Source organism: Anolis carolinensis, chromosome 4, assembly GCF_035594765.1.
Source record: "Anolis carolinensis isolate JA03-04 chromosome 4, rAnoCar3.1.pri, whole genome shotgun sequence".
In the NCBI taxonomy this organism is placed as follows: domain Eukaryota; kingdom Metazoa; phylum Chordata; class Lepidosauria; order Squamata; family Dactyloidae; genus Anolis; species Anolis carolinensis.
This window is the reverse complement of record NC_085844.1, coordinates 235,316,504-235,336,194: the sequence shown is the minus strand read 5'-3', so window position 1 is coordinate 235,336,194 and position 19,691 is coordinate 235,316,504. Positions and strand designations below refer to the sequence as shown.

At 39.8% G+C, this 19,691-nt stretch overlaps 1 protein-coding gene across 3 annotated transcripts in view; it reads left to right on the top strand.

Annotated features, from left to right (window-relative positions):
- The window catches only part of pmepa1 (prostate transmembrane protein, androgen induced 1), a 97,757-nt gene extending 78,914 nt beyond the window's left edge, over nucleotides 1-18,843 (top strand). For 2 of the 3 annotated variants that reach the window (XM_003223722.4, XM_062978971.1), the window contains exons 2-4: nucleotides 1,113-1,267; nucleotides 10,036-10,089; nucleotides 10,185-18,843. In XM_003223722.4, coding sequence (XP_003223770.1) covers nucleotides 1,113-1,267; nucleotides 10,036-10,089; nucleotides 10,185-10,736 — 761 coding nt within the window. In that variant the 3' untranslated portion in view covers nucleotides 10,737-18,843. The remainder of the gene's footprint in view (nucleotides 1-1,112; nucleotides 1,268-10,035; nucleotides 10,090-10,184) is intronic. The other variant, XM_008115234.3, reaches the window with a different exon arrangement.
- The last annotated feature ends 848 nt before the right edge of the window (nucleotides 18,844-19,691 follow it).

Genomic DNA, 19,691 nt, shown 5'->3' with positions numbered 1-19,691 from the left:
CTTCCAGTGGAATCACTCTGGGGTCCTCAAGTGAATACTTCTCTAGGTCCTCCTATACAATTCTGTGGTATTCAAACCTCTTTGTGTATAACTGAAAGCAAGTGCAACAAGTTCATGTAATACGCATGCCTGCTTGAGACATGGAGAGTAGTAGCATTGATGATTGACAGTAGGTGTAATCTTTTTCTGACCTGTCTTAATTTGTCTCTTATTTTTGCCAGAAGACAGGGACATATGTTTGTTGGTGAAATCCAGGGAGCAGAGTTACTCTTTCTTTTGTTAATTCCTGTTTTAACTTCATCATGAGACACCCATCAGTCTTCCACATACTTTCCAAACCGAGCTGTCTAGTGGAGCAAATTATTTACAAAGCCTTGCTGCTTCATGCTGTCCAGATAACACATTTTCCTTTTTCTAAAATGGATTACATCTTGTCTTTTATGAAGCTATACAAGTCCAGTATGGCCCTGGGTCATCTGTTAGAATTGGTGCCTTACATTTTGCATCATATTCTCTGCAGACCCTTTGAAGCTTACCTAAAATGTACTGAATGCCATAGAAGCTTTTGTGCACCTTACTCTTCCAGGTAATGTAGTCATGATAGATCAGCAATGGCTCCCTGCAATATTTTGAGGTTTAGAGGAAGTTTTACTATTTTGCTCATCTCCTGATCTGGAAGCTGAATGGGGTGTCGACGCTCTTAGCTCTTAATTGTAGCGTATTTAATTTAGGTGCTTGACAAATTAGTTTGAGTTCAAAAAATGGACTGATCCTGAACCAGGTTGGCTCACTTTCCTTGAAGCAGGATTATCACTTGAGTAACACAGTTTGGAGCTATACTGAACTACACAATTACAACAATCCTCCTTTAACCATCATGGCTCTGTCCTGTGGGGTTCTGAGATGTGTATTTTGGCAGGTACTTCAATTTCTCTGAATTATAGTTCAAGGGAATAGACTAGATCTCTCTAGCACAGAATTCTAAGTGCTTCACCAAGTGGCAAATCCTAGGATTCTAACTCTGTAGTACGTATACCTGCATACTTTAATTTGTTTAATGCCTTCTCATGCCAATGCCTCTCTAAATGTGTGTTCTTTTCTTCTCTTTTTAGCGGAGTTGGAGTTTGTACAGATAATCATAATTGTGGTGGTCATGATGGTTATGGTGGTTGTCATCACGTGTCTGCTGAATCACTACAAACTCTCTGCACGGTCCTTCATCAATCGGCACAGTCAAGGACGGAGGAGAGAGGAGAACCTATCATCAGTAAGTAATCTAGGCCACCCAAGATCTAATACACTTTTGGATCACAATTATTGTTGTGTGCATTCTTTGCCAACAAGCGTGGAAGGGATTTGTGGCAACCCTAGAAAAGAGAAATAGCAGCAGGTCTGACTGTCCATCCAGCATGCAGTTAGCCAAAATAGTGTGTTCTGGCTTGACCTCCTCCCCAAGTCCACTTCAAGAAACAGCTGCCAAATGGGGCAATGGAGATCTGTTCAGCTCCCAATCAGGATGTTAGGATTATGACATTCTGACTCTCCTATGACTTGTGGCAGGGATCTTGCTTCTGTCTGTTGCAACTGCAGTCATTGCTTGGGGAGGTAGAATTGACTGTGTAGTTTTACTAAATATAGACAAGTTACGCACCTCTAACTCTAGGTTACAGAGCTGTAACTGCAATTCTTAATGCAGGTTGAGTATCCCTTATCTGAAATGCTTGGGACCAGAAGTGTTTTGGTTTTCGGAGGAGGTCTTTGGGCTTTGGAATACCTGTATTTGCCAAAATGAGATATTTTGGAATTCATATCCACATTAGACACATCGCTTAAAGATAATTTTAGGTACAATGTTGTTAATAATTTTGTTCATAGAAAAAAGTAGGTGTTCATTGAACCATCAGAAAACAAAGGTGTTTCTATTTTAGCTGCGCATGTGAAAATTTTGGATTTTGGAATGACAGATAAAGGATGCTCAATACGTATCAACATTTATTCCTGTCTTCTGTTAACAGTTATTTTTAAAAGATAGTTGTAGACATTAACAAGTATAAATAGCACCTAATTATAAGCTGTTATAACATCAGTTGAACACCTCAGAACTTCTCAAAGGATAGTTAATGGCCTATACCTGTGTCAGAACTCTGATCATAAGAAATACAGATTGGTTGGCTCTACATTGCAGTTACAACAGATTGACACCACTTTAAGTGTCATGCTCTAGTCAATGAAATCCTGGGCTTTGTAGTTTGGTGGGGTATTTGGGATTCTCTGCTAATGCTAGTCCACACCACTGAAGTACAGCATTTGAACTGTCTAGTGTACCCCAAACAGAGAAAAAGTGAGGTATAAATAAATGTAATAATAATAACAACAACAAATCCCAATATTCTTCCTGATGGCAATTCCAGTGGAATCAAACTGCTTTAGTTGTGCAGTATGGATACATCCATGAACTTTATGGAAAAGAGAGTTCTTTCGTGCTGTCAAAAAAAAAAAACTTGGTTTGCCTGGGTGCTCCTATGATTTGAAGGACAAATTTTTGTGATTTTTTTAATTCTAAAGAGTTATAGTGCTAAAGTACCCATTCACTGATTTTGCCTGTAGCACTCTAGTACATCTAGAGAATTAAAAAGGAAAGCAGAACACATGTATACTTTTTTCTTACGTGTTTCAGCATTGAAAAGAAGCCTACTTGAGGGTGGGAATAAAATTCTGAAAATGATTCCAGGAATTGCTAGAAAATACTTTGGGAAAACAAAAACATTATAGGCATTGGCATTATGGGGCCCATATTGGGGGGGGGGGAGTGGGATATAAATAAAAGAAAATAAAGTGTTTTCAGTCTTACACACAACCCTTTTACCACATGTCTGAGAAATACCAAATGTTTGATGTTAAGAAATGGCTCTTCAAGAAGAAAACTCTTGAGCATATTACCTTAGGGGATTCCTCTGTTGCTCAGTGGTAAGGATGTCAACAGCTGATAACTTGCAACCTGAATTACCCGGGTCTCTGTCAGACAGGCCTTTGAATCTCCTGGCAGAAAGAATGCAATCAACTTTCAGGCAGACATGCCCTACAGCAGTGTCTTGCACGTTCTAGGTTCTTTTCCCCATACATTGAACAAAAAAATCTACATAGGTTGGCTTTAAGGATCATAACTCTCAAGTTGATCTGCTTTTTTAAAAAAGGTGCCTTTTAGGACTATGGCTCCCAGAATTCCCCAACCAACTATAGACATAGTAGCTACAGGATTCTGAGAGCTGCAGTTCAAAAAAAAAGTTACTTCTTTTGGCCTTGAGCAGTTGCCAGTCAGAAAAGACAAATCCCTTCTTCATCAGTCAAAGATTTAGCTCTCTATAAGACCAGATCACATATCCGCTGGGTAAACATTTATTTCTAGATATAGATGTTTCTTTATTTGTCAAATTCATCTTGAAAATAATATCCCTGCATTAATCGCTGTTACATAAGGTCTTTGTGTTGTAGCCCAGACTAGCTTGACTCTACCTAACAGAACTGCAAATGAACAACCGAAATGAGCAATTCTATTATAAGCTTAAGATTTGGGATTGAAAATATTAGAACCAGATTGGAAATGATAACAACTTTGTTTCCCCAGCAACAAAGGAATTGACCTAAAAATTATACATAGGATGGCTTCAACACAATTCTAACTGTAACTTTAGATGTCCGAGTCTCTTGGACATCTCATATTTTTAGGTTCTATAAGTCAGAGTCCATTTGATAGCAAATTACTAATTAGAGGAGTATATCATCACTAAATCGAGGAGTAGGAATATCCCATGGTTCAAATGCTGGCTGACGCTATATCTTGCATTTCTAATTCATGTTCTGTTGCAAGTATCAAAGTAATGATAAGATGGACCCGAAGAGGCAGGCAGCTGCTAACAAAAGAAAGGCAAATGCATTCTTGAATTTACTGCTCCTCCTCCCATTGCAACTGCAAATTGAATGGGAGCTCCCCTGGCATTGGACCTACCTTTTCCAGTGCTTCATACCACATAACTTTCCATTCAGCTTTTAGAGCAAATGCAAAATAAGAGACAGTAAAATGAGGAGTGTCTTACACCGTAAGAACCACCTGTGGGTAAAGTGTTTTGTTTCACAAGGCTGCAGCTTAAGAAAGGTATTGGTTTATCAAAAGAATGGGAGCAGGGGAAAGCAATACAAACAATATCTCTACCTACCTTGGAACTGATGCATCGAAAGTCACCAAATGTCACTCTCCTAGCATTTGGTATAGCTGTAACTGAATTTTTCTTTTCTGTATGGACAGTAATAGGGGAAAGAATCAGAGAATCATGGAATCATAGAATTGGAAGAAATGTCATGGGGCATCTAGTCCAACCCCTTTCTGCCAAGAAGCAGGAAAATCATATACAAAGCACTCCCATCCAGCCTCTATTTAAACGCTTCCAAAGAAGGAGCCTCCACCATACTCTGGGACAGAGAGTTCCACTGCTGAACAGCTCTCTCAGTGAGGAAGTTCTTCCACGTGTTCAGGTGGAATCTCCTTTCCTGTAGTTTGAAGCCGTTGTTCTGCGTCCTAGTCAGAAAAATAAGCAGTTGTTTTGGATAGGAGATTCTAAAAAAATAGCCCTGACATTTTATTTCATCAATTTTTCTGCCTCCATTCTCAATTTCTGATTATGACTTTATTTAATAGAGCATCTGAATTTTTATTTAACAAATGAGGACTGAAAGGATATTTAATTGGGAAAAAGTGTAACAGCGGAAGTTTTGTCTGGTGTTATTCACTGTTAGTGAATACAAGTTTATTGTTTGTAAAACATAAGACCCTTCAAAGTGCGAGGAAAAGTAGATGGTTTAAAACTCCACAGAGTTTCCAACAACGTGACAACCACCAGCTGCCTCCATCCATTTCTTTCCTTACACTAGAGTATACAGCCTGACATCAGCCCAAAGAATTGGAGCGGCAGATGGGATAACGCAATGGCATTGCCCACTGCTAAATTAAATATAAACCAGTGAGCATAAGGCAGTGATATACTCACCACTTCATAAATCTGCCCAATGGGATGGTGAAAAATAAACATTTGTATGGCTCACAGTGATTCCCGCCTCTGCCCTGTGTTTTAAACTGTTATCAGTCAAGCGTCCAAGGCAGCCAAGTGGAATTCCTATTGCAGCAAGGGTCTCTGATGTTTACCCTCAAGTAAGTGTGCCTGAGATTTCCCCTGAACATATCTCTCTGCCAACAAATCCTTGGTGGAGAAAGCAATGCTTCCTTATCTCATGGGAATGTCGCAGTTATTCCTGATACTATGCATATCAAGTGTTTGAACATCTCAGAAGAATTCTGTATGCAAAGTGTGGCTCTGTGGCCCTTTCCTTGCCAAAGGGAAGTTATCATTTAGTCAGGGATAAATTTGCAAAATTATTTTCAATAGGGAAATCTCATTGCAGGATTCGAAAACATTTCTGTAACTTCTCCAGGTATCTTAAATTAAAATAAACTAATAGGGCAGAGAACAGTGGGAGTACACTTTCCATGAACATTAAGTCCTATTTCCATTTTCTGTCTACTATCTGATGGTTCTTTTATGTATGCCCCCCCCTAATTTTTAATTGTTGTGATTTTTTTTAGCATTTTAATGTAGAAGCAGAAATTAAGGCAAAGGCACCAAATCCGGGACTAATTTCATAGCTGCAAGCAATAGGTTTCTGAAAGATGAGTCTTGTGTTCGTTATTTTTTAAATTTTATTTATTTAGGGTATTTCTATTATTTATTTATTTGTTTGTTTGTTTATTTTATTTGCGGAATTTATATTCCACCCTTTCACCCCGAAGGGGACTCAGGGTGGATCACAATATACACATAATTGGCAAACATTCAATGCCATATACACATAGAACAGAGACAGACATAAAGGCAATTTAAAATTCTCCAGCTTCCTGAGGGTATGATCGATTCCGGCCACAGGGGGAGCAGCTACTTCATCATCCACTGTGACAGCAACTTCCTCATTCCAAAGGCTTCATGGACATTTTTTTAGGGTGTCGTAAATTAGTTAAATTAGCCTCCCCACATATAAGTGGTACCTAAATTTCCTACTTGATAGATGCAACTATCTTTCGGGTTGCTTAGGTCAGCAACGAGCAGGGGATATTTATTTTATTTTAATGGTCAGGTGCTCATTCCGCCACGGGCTGGCCTCGAACTCCTGACCTCTTGGTCAGAGTGATTTATTGCATCTGGCTACTAACCAGCCTGCTCCACAACCAGGCCCTATTTCTACTCTGCCTTTCTCTGCAACACAGACCCAAGACGGCTTACAGCATACCAGCATATAAAATCTATCATACAGAAATGTATAAAAAGGTAAAACCATAATAAAACATCAATAAATAAAATCCATTAAAAAAAGATAAAAGCAATAGCCTTCTCCCTGTGTATGCCCTCTTATCTACCAACATTAAAAATCCCCGATATCCTCCCATACTGCAGGGGTGTTTTTTTTTTCCGTGTCAGCAACAGACTTGAGAAACTGCAAGTTGCTTTTGGTGTGACTTGCAGTTTCTCAAGTGCTCCTGACATGGGAAAAAAGCCTTATCAAATAGAAAGGTCTTGACCCCCTTCTTAAAGCTGAGAAGCGATGGAGCAGCTCTTAATTCTTTGCGGAGCGAGTTCCAGAGTGGTGGAGCAACACCGGAGAAGGAGTCTTCTCTTGTTAAGCATAACGGCATACTGGTGGGGGCTCACGTGGCAATTTGTGTTTTCCCACTAGATCTAAGTTCATGCCCTGGGGTGTATCGAGGGACATGGTGCTCCAAGTAGTTACATTCCTCAACTTAATTAATATGCCATATGAAACCACCTTTGGCAGCCCATTGTCTTTCACTCCAAAATAGGCTTTTATCTTATCGTAACATTTTAAAGACAAGATTTATTGTAAAAGAGAAGGAATGTAAAAGCATCTGAGCATCTCATTTCCATATCTATGTGTTTTCCCCTCTTTTGGTAGCAGGGCAGCCTTGAAATTTGTTGACAGAGTCTGGTTTTTGAAAAACAGCACAACAACATAATATAATAGAATGGATTTATTAAATAGTTGGTGTCACATACAAAGCAGCTAGTTGTATTGTACATTGCGCCAGCACTCTAAGCTATGCATTAATGCAAGCGATATACAATGGGGGAAAGTATTTCCATTTTTAAATCCACAGTAGTGCTACATGTGAAATGTACCTTGGGGTTATTGTTAGTTGTCTGTTGACCATGAACCAGAAGTGTGATGCTGTAGCAAAGGAGGCAAATGCGATTGTAGCATGAGAAGCATAGCTTCCAATTCAAGGGAAGTAATGGTTCTACCTAATTCTTCTCTGATCAAGTGTCATATGATCAGTTATGGGAATGTAATTTTAAGGAACTAGTTGGAATGAATTCAGAGAAGGACAAGGAGGAGAGGTATGGAGGCAACATGATTGCCCTCTTTAAATATCTCAAGGGCTGCTACAAAAAGAGAAGGGGGTAAGTTTGTTAGAGTTAGAGTTATGTCTAATGGTTTTAAGTTATAAGAGGTTTGGACTGAACATTAGAAGCAACATATTGACCATGATGGAATTAATTGTCTTGAGGGGTGGTGGAGTCTTCTTCTCTGGGCATCTTAAAAAAAGAGGCTGAATCAGATGGCAATGGTTTAGCTCAGTGGCTTCCAACCTTTGGTTGTCCAAGTATTTTTGGACTTCATCTCCTACAATTCCTGACAGTTGCTAAACTGGCTGGGATTTCTGGGTGTTGGAGTCCAAAACAACTGGAGGACCAAAGGTTGGGAAGCACTGCTCTAGCTGAAGATTCTACATTGAATAAATCGTTGGGCTTGATGTCCCATAGGGCTTCTTCAGACTCTCTGATTCTGTTATCTATATAGCTTACATTTAGGGATTTCATTTTGTAGCATTTGCATTTTTCCAGCACAATTTCATTCTGTCCAATTTCCACATAGTTCATATTTTAAGTACCCAAGATATTTGTATACATTTGCCTAAAATGTGCACATTTTAGTGAGTAACTAGCTGTGCCCGGCCACGCGTTGCTGTGGCATTGTCTGGTGGTGTTGGTGAGAAATTGTTGAGGTAGTGGTGGTATTGAATGTCTGTTGTATGGTTGTCTTTATGTTTAGTATGCACACTGAAGTGGATTATATGGCAGTGTGGAGTCAAGATAATCCAGTTCAAAGCAGATAATATAAGATTCTAAATGCGTTATATAGCTGTGTGGAAGGGCCTTGAGTCTACACTGCCATATAATCCAGTTAAAATCTGATAATCTGTGGAAGAGGCCTAAGTGAGGCCTAACTGTGCCTGTCCCCTGGGCTGAGGAGGTTGCTAGGAGACCAAGTGGGCAGAGCTTAGCCTTCAAACTGGCAGCAATTGGATAAAAACTATTATTCCTCTCCCTGTAATTAGGACTTTATTTTTCTTTTCTTTTTGTTGTATCAACCTAGAGCCGTGAATGATGGGTTGTGTTGTCAAATTTCGAGGTTGGGGGGCCTGTAGTTTTGTTGTTTTGTCCGCTGCCCTGATGCCATCACTCTTTTATATATATAGATAATCACTGTTATATGCCTTTTGTATGTTGTCTCCCTTAATATAAGCACTTTTGTATCTATTTTCCTTGAATGTGTACAATTGAGGGCATTTTTTGTGATTGGAGAGCTGTCATAAAACTGTGTCAAAACCAAAGGATAATTCCATGGCGGTTTGTGTGGAAGTCTGAAAATATGAATGAGATCAATTCTCATTGAAATGCAAAGCACACAAATTTCTCTGAAATCCTTACCTACCTTACAGTGTTCTCATTAGGACTGAATGTGCTAACTCCGCTCCCCCATCTTCGTTGGAGAATAAGATACAAGTCTATTTATGTGTTAAATTATTTATATCCCACCTTAAAGCAAAGATGGGTCATGGAAAACAGAACTGTTTTTAAAGAATGTAGGTAATCTGAACCATAGATCCAATAACCTATTTTAGGAGTTATAAGAGGTGTTTCTGATTTTTAAACTGTACAATTTGAAATGCCATGGTTCAGATGAAAGTACTCAAAGGCAAAACAAATCGGTGAAGCCCCTATGAAGATAAATGAAGCCAGCATTTACCCTATATACCGATGTGTGAATCTAGAAATTATAATCAAAAAAATCATCCCCAAAAACCTGGGTTGATTTATTCACAGGTCAATTTGAGTATTATACATTAGCACTTATCAAAAAAGGAACCCTCTCCTTTGTTGAGTAGAGTGGCAAAAGGCAAGATCTTAGTCCATCCTGGCAGAACTTTAAAAAAGCACCAATCCCCTTTGCCCTCGTCATCACGGTGCCACTTCTGGTCTTTTTAAATGTCTGGGCACAGAAATGATATCGGTGGTCAAGAAAGCTGGCCATGAACTGCCATCGATGCTTTCCCCTGAATGCAGAAAAAATGTTGACTTATCCATAGGTCATAACAAAATCCATAACTTTGGCTCCAAATCTGCCCTTGACTTACACATGAAGTTAATTGATAAATAGGTACCGCTCCGGCTGGAAGGTAACGGCGCTCCATGCAGTCATGCCGGCCACATGACCTTGGAGGTGTCTACGGACAACGCCGGCTCTTTGGCTTAGAAATGGAGATGAGCTCCAACCCCCAGAGTCGGTCATGACTGGACTTAACATCAGGGAAAAACCTTTACCTACCTATGGATATATCAGATATTGAACTTGGGGCATTTTGCATGCAAAAGTATGTGCTTTACCTTTCACCTACAGTCTTTGGCTAATACTGGGAAGATAGCCATATCTGATCTGAAGATAGTTGTGTGGGAACTGCCTCATCCGCTTTACAAAGCTATTGCAGGGGTTACTGAGAATCATTCATGAGAAACCTTTGCAATCTTTCAAAACAGTACATTGTATGAATAGAAGCATTAATAAGCTTAAGGGGGAAAGAGGCACCATCCAGCTGGGATTCTCCTAACTTTTTCCTGTTCTTTCCAATTTTAGGAAGGAAGCTTGTGGCCTTCGGAAAGCACAGTGTCAGGAAATGGCGTAACGGAGGTAGGCATCAGGGTCAAAACATAGCTTGAAGCATAGTTTGTGTTGGCTGGTGCTTGAAACCCAAGAATCATGTTTTTCTTCTCTCTTGTCTCCAGCAGCAAGTCTACACCCCGAGGCCTACAGACAGACTAGCGGTTCCATCCTTCTTGCAAAGGGACCGTTTTAACAGATTCCAGCCGACGTATCCATACCTGCAGCATGAAATCGACCTGCCGCCCACCATCTCTCTGTCGGACGGAGAGGAGCCCCCTCCGTACCAGGGGCCCTGCACGCTGCAGCTCCGGGACCCCGAGCAGCAAATGGAACTCAACCGGGAGTCGGTCCGAGCGCCTCCCAACAGAACCATCTTCGACAGTGACCTGATAGATAATTCAGTGTACGGGGGACCCTGTCCTCCGAGCAGCAACTCGGGCATCAGCGCAACCTGCTATGGGAGCAATGGCAGGATGGAAGGACCGCCTCCCACGTACAGTGAGGTCATAGGCCACTTTCCTGGGTCCGCTTTTTATCAGCACCAGCAGAACAACAGCGGGATGCCCTCGATACTCGAAGGGGGCAGGCTTCACCCTTCGTCACAAATCAATAGCCTTGAGAGCACAACGGCATGGAACAAAGAGAAAGAGAAACAAAAAGGGCACCCCTTTTGAAAGAAAAAGAAACCAATTGGGGGGGGAAAGAACACTCTGCACTTCTTGTTAATGGGATCGGAGGGTTGGTTGGGTGGGTGGGCAAGGTATGGAGAAATAGGGGTGTGGAACAAAACACCCTTCTCCACCTCTGTGTAGTATAAATATTTACATGTTACGTTTGGTCTGAATGCACAAGCCAACAAAGCTTGCAAAGAAAGATTTGTTGAGCTCGGTCTAGAAGGTTTTGGTTTTTTTTTTTCCTCGTTTTGTTTTCTAAAGAAATCTACAGCAGTCCTTTTATTTTCTACCCCCACCTTTAGTTTCGTTTCAAATTGAGCTGCGTGTGTGAATGTGACACCTTTTTTGTTTATTTCACTTAACTTTAAAGAAAAAATATTTGCACAAAAACGTTTGTTTAAAGATCTGCAATATATATATAAATATATATTAAAAAAAAAGAAAAGAAACTGTATGTGTGTTGGGGAAGCAGGAGTATTTTTATAATAGAAGAGACCTATTGAGGGGGGGAAAGTTTTTGTTGTGTTTTTCTGAACTAGAATAAAAAAAACATGGCAATTTTTGAGAGCCAACTCAAAAAAGCATGTGTTATGTTGTAAAAAGAAGAAGAAGAAAAGGGGGAAACAAAAAAACAAAAGCAGGGGTTAGAGTTATTTATATAAATGTTGAAAATTTTGCACTATTTTTTAATATAAATGTGTTAGTGCTTGTGTTGGTCGAAAACCTCTTTCATGTCTACCACAAAACTGTTAAGAGAAATATGGCGAAGACTAAAAATCATACGGGAGGGAATACCCATAAGATGGAAAACACAGATCGGGAATGAACATCATGTAAGGATGGCATCTTGTGCAATTTTTTTAACTCTCCAAATTCATATGCTCATGTCTAAAACCTGAACGAATTCTATCACACCTGACTACAGGTATTGTTGGATACCTGGAAATGAAATCTATGTTCCAATGCATCACTTGTGAAGGCAATGCATGTGTTTGTTAATTTTCTCTTTCCTTGTTTTTTTTTTTTTAAACAAACAAATATGTTGTTTCAGGCCCCTATTTCGTTGTATATGGAAGGAGGGGGCGCTTTCTGAAAAGCAAGCAAAGAGGCGATTTATATACACTCCTCTCAATCGACATTGTGCCTGTAAATTTTATTTTATGTCACCCTTAGGTATCTGTTCCCTGGGGTCATAATGCATCCATTGTTTTACATTCCCTATGAAAACAAGATTTATTATTTTTCTTTTTGTGATTTAAAAGTTCTGAGTCTGCATTTGTGTTATGATTATTGGAGGCGGGACAGAAAAAATAAATAACAGGATTCCAAAACAGTTCTGCAGACAGACGGCCCTCCTAGACAGAGCTTGGAAGTAACAGGCTACAAATTACAACCATATATGTGACATGTTACTTTGGGAAAACCTGAAGGCATAACTGTGTTCCTTTAAAAAAAAACTTATTAACAAGTGGTAGTGATATTGCTCTACCTGCCCACATATGACTTTTTATTCTTAGGGGCTAAAATGCTTTTGGGGATTTGGAGGGGACTCTTCACCCCACCCCAGAAATCAGGCAATTTTCTCACTTTATTAATTTCTTTTTAAATGAACTAAACAGAAAAAGGAACAGATAATTAATTTATCAAACTTTAATGCTAATGAGCCACTTTGGGGACTTTGTAACAAGTTGCATAACAAATGAAGTTACTTTTCAAGCTCTGTTTCTAGCGACTGTTCAAAAATGGGAGCGAGTGGGAGCTTCCGTTGGATCCAACCTCTGTCTGCTCTGAAACCCTTGGAGCACATAGAGGTGACATGTTCTTTTGTGACAGCTCTGGAGAGCCAACCTCCTTAACAGGCAGTTAGAACAGCCCTTTCTATTGCTATTGTCTCACTAATTTCAGGAGGACCATAAAAGCATAAGCAGTCATTAAATTGCCTTCTTTTTAATGACTGGGTGATGGCTTCTAATTGTCGTCTTCTCCTCTCTTTTTTTTAATATCAAGCTAATTTGCCTGTCTACAATTAAGGTAATAAAAGCGGGGGAAGCGTCAAGATCCCATAAACCTGCCTTATAGATGACTTTTTAAATAATACCCTGGAAACCTGGTTTGGGGCACCTCATGTTTTCCACAAGGTTTTAAATAAGCTGCATAAATGAAGGTTGCCCAGATGGTGAAGGGCAAAGTCTCTGTGCCACTAATGCTTAATGTAGAAAAGGGGGAGAGGAATGGCAGGTGCAGAATACATGCTGCTCTGAAACACCTTCTATTTACATACCAATTAATGAGATGGGAGTTTTGTTCTCCTTTGTATTGGATATTCGGCCTGGATAGAACTCCCTCCAGGCCAAATGAAGCTTTCCAGACATGTATTGCATACAACTAAGTGCACTTCCTCTTATATGTTTGCAGTTCCAGGCAGATGGCAAAAAAGGGGGTAGCAACCTTATCACTAGGGCAATAATTTCTGAACATAGGTCTCCAGATGCAGAAATAATGGGAAGCCTTGCTTCTCTATGGGTTGCTTGCATTCACCCATGTCAGGCTACAATTTGCAAAAGCTCTAGCCCCATGGTTCTCAACCTCTGGGTCCCCAGATGTTTTGGCCTTCAACTTCCAGAAACCCTAACAGCTGATAAACTGGCTGGGATTTCGGGGAGAGTTGTAGGCCAAAACACCTGGGGATCCACAGGTTGAGAACCACTGCTATGGCCATTGACTATGTTGACTGGGGATGCTGGAAGTTGTTATCCACCAACATTTAGGGACTACCCACTCCAGGAACTATTGTCCTAAGGTGGGGCTGCATTCAGTGTGATGAGTCAGAAGTTGTGCAGGCTTATGAAATAGAAAAGGCAGGCATCCCCAGTCCTATCAAATCCACATTGGTGGTCTTGGGATTTAGTCCCACTCTTGTGCTTTTCCTCTACACTGAAAGAAAAAGAAGGTGCTCAATAAGCAGTCCTAACGGATTACCTCCTTTTCTTGACTGCCTCTTGTTTTAACTATATTTTAGTTCTTCTAGCTGAAGAGGTTGGGCGCACATGTTGATGGGAACACATCAACTCCGGTGGTGTAGTAAAAGCTAAGGAGCTTTAGAAACAGCCCCTTCCCATGTTCTGCAAGTTGGTCTTCACTCGCAATTCTTCCTGGTGCGGCATCCATCTGTGTCAAGGTTTTGGCACCCCACCCTCCCTCAAACAAATCAGCTCATGCCATCTTTAAAAGTGTTCCCTCCCCCCCTCCCTCCCCCTTGTTTTATCGAGCATTATGTCTTACAATGCTATTGTTTACATTGTTTTATTGATATTGTATAAAAGATCTAATCAGTTGCTTTAACCCTCTTGGTGCATTTGTATGTGACTGAGTGCAAGTGAGTGAGAGGCATAAATTATGAAGAGCAAGAAGAAGGACATGTAAAACACACACACATACACACACACACATATATATACAAGGAAATGAAATCTTGTTCTCCCTGTCTTGTTATAGATATGAATCTATAGCTAGAAAGGCTGCCAGCTCTCCAGAAACAAACCTGTCTGCCCTATTCTTCTGCCTTGAAAAGCAGCATGCTGGGCAGACATTGGAGAGTGAAACTTGTTAACAGTATGGGGATGTCAGTGGGATCCCATGTTCATGTGTGGATATGTCTACATGGATCATGAGGGATAAATCTATCAGTGGATACTGGGCAACTGCAGAGAGAATCTTGCTGGCTTTATTACCCTCTTGGTGGGCTTCCTGAACATATCAGATTGGCCGCTGTGGGTCACTGAGTGTTTGTTCTGAAACCTACCGACCTCTCCTTTATGGTGTTATGTTTTCAGCTGGTGACAAAGGAACAGCTACAACAAGCTGTTGAAAAGTTGGCAACCTTTATGGCTACAGAGTTCCATGTTCTGGGAAATACAAGAGCACTCCATTGAAGGAAGCACTGGGATTGTAGAAGGAACAGTACTGAGTGACCTTTATTTTTAAGCAAGGAAGTATAACATTCTGCCAGATGCTAACTAGTAAGGTAACATAAATGAAAGATATGAAGGCAATAACTCTTGTTTTTATGCGACTTTTCTATTACTTGAAGGGAGGAAAAAGAACCCCAAAATTGGAATGAAAAAGGATGGCGGTAACAACAAAGAGATGAATTTGAAGTTTTTGCAGTTTTTAAATGAAACGTTTGCCTCTTTTTTTGCCTAGTAATCAGGTCTTGAATCTTTTTTTACAGCGTTGGAGCCTTGCCTCCTTCCTTACAACACCTACAATATACAGATTTTTCAAAAAAATAACTCAAAAGAGTCATTCTAGCTTCCTACAAAAATTACAAAGTCAGTGAATTTCTAGAAGCATTTTTTTAAAAGTATCTTTCCTTTATGTGACATGTCTATTTAGTGCCTTATTTTTAAAAACACAGAAATCCTCCCTTTAATAGAAAATAGCAAAAAAGAGAGGGGAATCCAATCATTTCTAATGGAAACTTCCAGGGTGTGGTCACTTTTGCATTTAGATCCCTGGGTTGCAATTTTCTCTCATTAATTTATGTAGGGTTTTTTGGGGGGTACCTTTACTTTAAAGGTACCTTTGAGCCCCACTATAACGAGTTTGATGTGCCTAGCTGTGTAAGGTGCTCCTTCGTTGTCTTGCCATCTGTTTTCTTGGGACTGTTTGTGAGGGAACTTGAATATATTTTATGCACATATCCTACTCCAGTAGGGTAGTCCATTGTGGTGGGTTTTGTAATCAAGGATACCAACCAAAAGACAAACTGAAATATACCTACTGCCCTCTTGAGCCAAAATGAGTAAACAGTAATGTTTTGTGTTTTTGTTGTTTGTTCTTGCTGTTCTTGTTATAATTATTATTATGTTCTTTGTTCCGTGGTCTTACTAGTGTGTTTGCTACACACACACGTATGCACGCCCTTCTGTTGGTTTGGGGTGGAGTATGAGCATCACATATCTAAAAGCTCTGCCATCTTTGCAGAATTGTCAACATGGCTGGAGGTTGTTTTAAAAAAAATCACACTGGAGTGCCTTGTACAAAATGGGCAAATCTCACAGGTTTCCCATGGGGCCACCAGCAGAAGCAGCAGGGATTGGTGGCGTTGGGACCTTTGGGGAGCCCTTACCAACCCCTCTGAGCTTCATGGGGCTGCTGCTCCTCCCCACTGTTAGTGCCCATCTGCTCTCTCCAATCAGGCAAACCATGACAAGAGTGATGATGACATGAAGAAGGCCTTCTTGACTTGCCTTCATGCTTTTCTTCTGGGTGATGGTGTAGATTGGGTTCAGAGTGCAACTGCATTGGGCACCTGGGACAATTGTGGAGAACAAGACCCAGAGAGAGCATCTTGCCCAAAGGACTCCCCAAAATCTGGAGCAGGTTACTAACTTTGTCTCTTTACTAGAATACTTGACATGCAGCAGTGAAGGCAAGACCAGGTCTTTCTTGGCACTGAGATGAAGCAATGGTTGAGGCTTCAGCCACTCTATTTCTCCATGTTGGGTTCTGTTAACTGGACAAGGACAAAGTCAGTAAAGACAATTTTGGCTAAATCATCAAAATAAGATTTTTGAAGTCAGTTAACTTATGTTGAAGCGCAATTTATTTTTCTGAACTGTTGATTTCTTGCCCTCCCAACACTCATTCACACACATAAGTGTCTCCCTGAACAATCCTTGCCTATACTTTCAATTGGTTAAACACTACAAATTTTGAGAATTAGTTAATCAGTTCCAGTTTTAGTTTAAGCACCATACTAAATACTGCACGGTTGAAATATGATTTTTTTGGTGTGGAGAGAATAGATTTCTCCCTCCAAAAGGTTTAATGCCAGCAGACAGAGGAGACATGTTACTCCATTGGCTTTGTGATTTTTATTAGGAAACAAACATTTTTGTCTCAAAGCAATAGCTGAACTTGAAAACATTACTTTTAGGACTACAAATCCATATCCCCAATCATCTCAGTTTGACATGAACCATCTAGATTAATCTGCTGCCCCACTGTCATCTGCTTTTCAAATGTCCCAGTTTCTCCTTCCTCCTACTTGACCCCCTTGTCTTCAGCTTTCTTCAATTAGTGCAAACTGATGTCAAAAGAAGTAGTAGTATAGGAATCTTGCCCTTCCCAGTAGTCTCGGACAAAAGCCAACTGCTGCAGCCTTCTCATAACTTGTGTGTTCTTCCTCTTTAAGAACCACTTTGACCATGTTCTGATATTGCTTGGCCACCTGTATCCTAGTTTTGAACTGTGAAGTATTGGTGGGTATGGAACCCAAATTCTTTCCAGCCAGACTGGGGCACTTTCAGAGTTGAAGGCAAAAAGAAAAACTAATCTCTCCCACATCTCAGCTCTAGGCTGTAGCTGTAAAATGTATCTAAAGCCCCACCATCACCACCACTATTCAGATGCATTCCTGACTTTAGCTGTCACCTTGGATTTCAGCTTGCCACCATTTGATCACTTATAGCTCATGCCCAGGAGACTACAAATATTGTGGGCAAAGCTTTTCCCATTACAGATGCTCTGTGCCAGGAAAAGCAGTATGTGTTGGCTTTTGCCTATCAGGTCCAGGAGTTCTGCCAAAGGAAAAAAAAAGAGTGGCAACCTTAATTGAATTGTGCCGACAGAATTCCAAACATGGAATAGGAACGATCAAGGACTCACATTGCTCTTAGATTTTCTCACATTGCGTTTTTATTTTACACTTGTGTATTTACATTAAGAAATGTCACCCATAACTATTAGTAAGATCAGCAACACATGTAAACTGGCATCTTGGCCTTTAAATCATTCCAAGTGTTCCAGTTCTTACCTAGCCTTTCAAGATAATCTGGAAGTGCTTGTTGCCAGGTTGTATTAATTCCAGAAATTAGGAGCATCTTTGAGCATTTATGTCATCAGCAAAGACCCTTGTGCATAATGAGTAGATCAGTGGTGTTAAGAATTCTAGTTTCCTCATTCATTAAAGGGAAACAGCTTGGCCACAGTTCAGGATGTTGATGATAAAGTCAGATCTTCATTGATAAACACCAGTGAAAATGTGTTACTCGTGACTCAAGAGAAAGACCACATGAAAAACTAAAATTGAAGAAGAAGCAAGGCTCCATTTCTGTTTGGCAACCTCCTGGGCTCCAATGCCAGTTTGTGAAAGGTTTTACAAGTCAGGGTTACTTCAAAACCAATGAGGCAATATTTTTAGGACTGTATCTTCAAGCAGAGCAGAAACCAATCTTAAAATCAATTCTATTAAAAACATGATGTACTGAGATATGAATTTTGGAAATCATAATGGTAGGCCTTAGTTGGGCCTTTTCATAGTTCTTGATTTCAACCATTTGTAAGCATTAAGCTTAAAAATCTGATCCATTATTGATTTTAAGAACAAGGATATGACTGTCAGCCAAAAGTGGGGAGGATAAAAATCAATATACTTCTTGAGAATATCTTTTTAATACATCTAAATCTCTTTAAAATTGCACTAAATGCTCTATTTAATGGAAAGGAAAAAATCCACCATTTCCCCCTTTAAGAGTTGAATAAAAAAGCCAGATGTGTAGCATAAACATACTAACCAAGAACAGAATGAATTCATTTTCTCCTGTATGATCTGTGTGGCATTCAGATTTATATAAAAATATATATTTTCCCCCATGTACTACAACTAAACTTAAGGGGTTGGATGGAAAAAACACAATTTTCCATAAACTGCGCTTTCCAATTTTTGCTGTAATATAGAAGCTCATGAAGGACTACATTTAAAGTCCTAATTTGCCTGCCTTATAGTCACATTTCATTGTATTTTAATATTTTCTTCAATTTCCAGTTGCATTGCTTTTGGCTTTGGAGTTTGTTATAGGCAGTCCTGTAATCCTGATTTTTTTTTTGTTCAAATAAAAATACGTAAACAATAGACAGCACATGCAATGCAGTAATTATCTATATTTTGCTGTTTTAGTATGAATATGTACTCTGATGCCAATTTCCACAATTCTGTTGTAAAACGCTTCTTGTGTAACAGTAACCAATAGTGGCAATGATATGTCATTCTATTCTTAAAAAGCTGCAATACTTTAAACAATAAATTTTACAATACTTTGGATTGCCTGCCTTCATTTTTTTGTTTTGTTTCATCCAAACGTATCATGTTTTGGAAATGTGGATGTCCATATTTAAGGGAGGCAACAGAAAGCTGTCAGATACATAGATATTTAAATCTATCATGGTGGGTTAAAATCGACATTTTATGGGGGCTGTGTGATTTTTGGAAATCTGTTATACTGATCTGTTGCACATGGCAAGGTTTTGTGTGCGCACATGTGCAAAAAAGTATTTAGTTTATAAGAAAAGCATTCCTGATTTGCTTACTGCACTAATATGTCATCCTGCCTTTTGGAGAAGAGAAACTTTAGTCAAAACTTCTTAACGTGTGTCAGTAGGTGAACTTTGCCAGATTGATAGACGGTTAAGCACAAACTGTCAGAACTGGGACTCTTTTGTCCCCCTTTTTCCTTTCTGAAATTGTAGTCAAACTGCAGCAGTCACATTAAAATCAGACAGCTGAGGACCCTTTCCTCATTTTCAGAATGACTGAGATCTTACATAATTATAGATTCATTGTGCTACACAACTGTGGTGTTGCATAAGGCATTGAAGAAAGTGCAGCCCAACATACATTTCACATCATGTGCAACACACGTCCGTGTACGATGGCACCACATGTACAATTGCACTTATGCAACCTATAACTGAATGGAGACTTTGTACATCAGACAAAAGAGAGCCAGCATGGTATAGTAATTTGAGCATTGGACTAAGACTCTGGAGAGTAAGGTGATTTTCCATTTGGCCACGAAAAGCCACTGGGCCCTTCTCAGCCTCAGATACCCGCTAAAGAGGGTAATTTTTTTAATAATCTTTAAGTGCCAGTGTGGAAGTAATGAGTGTTGC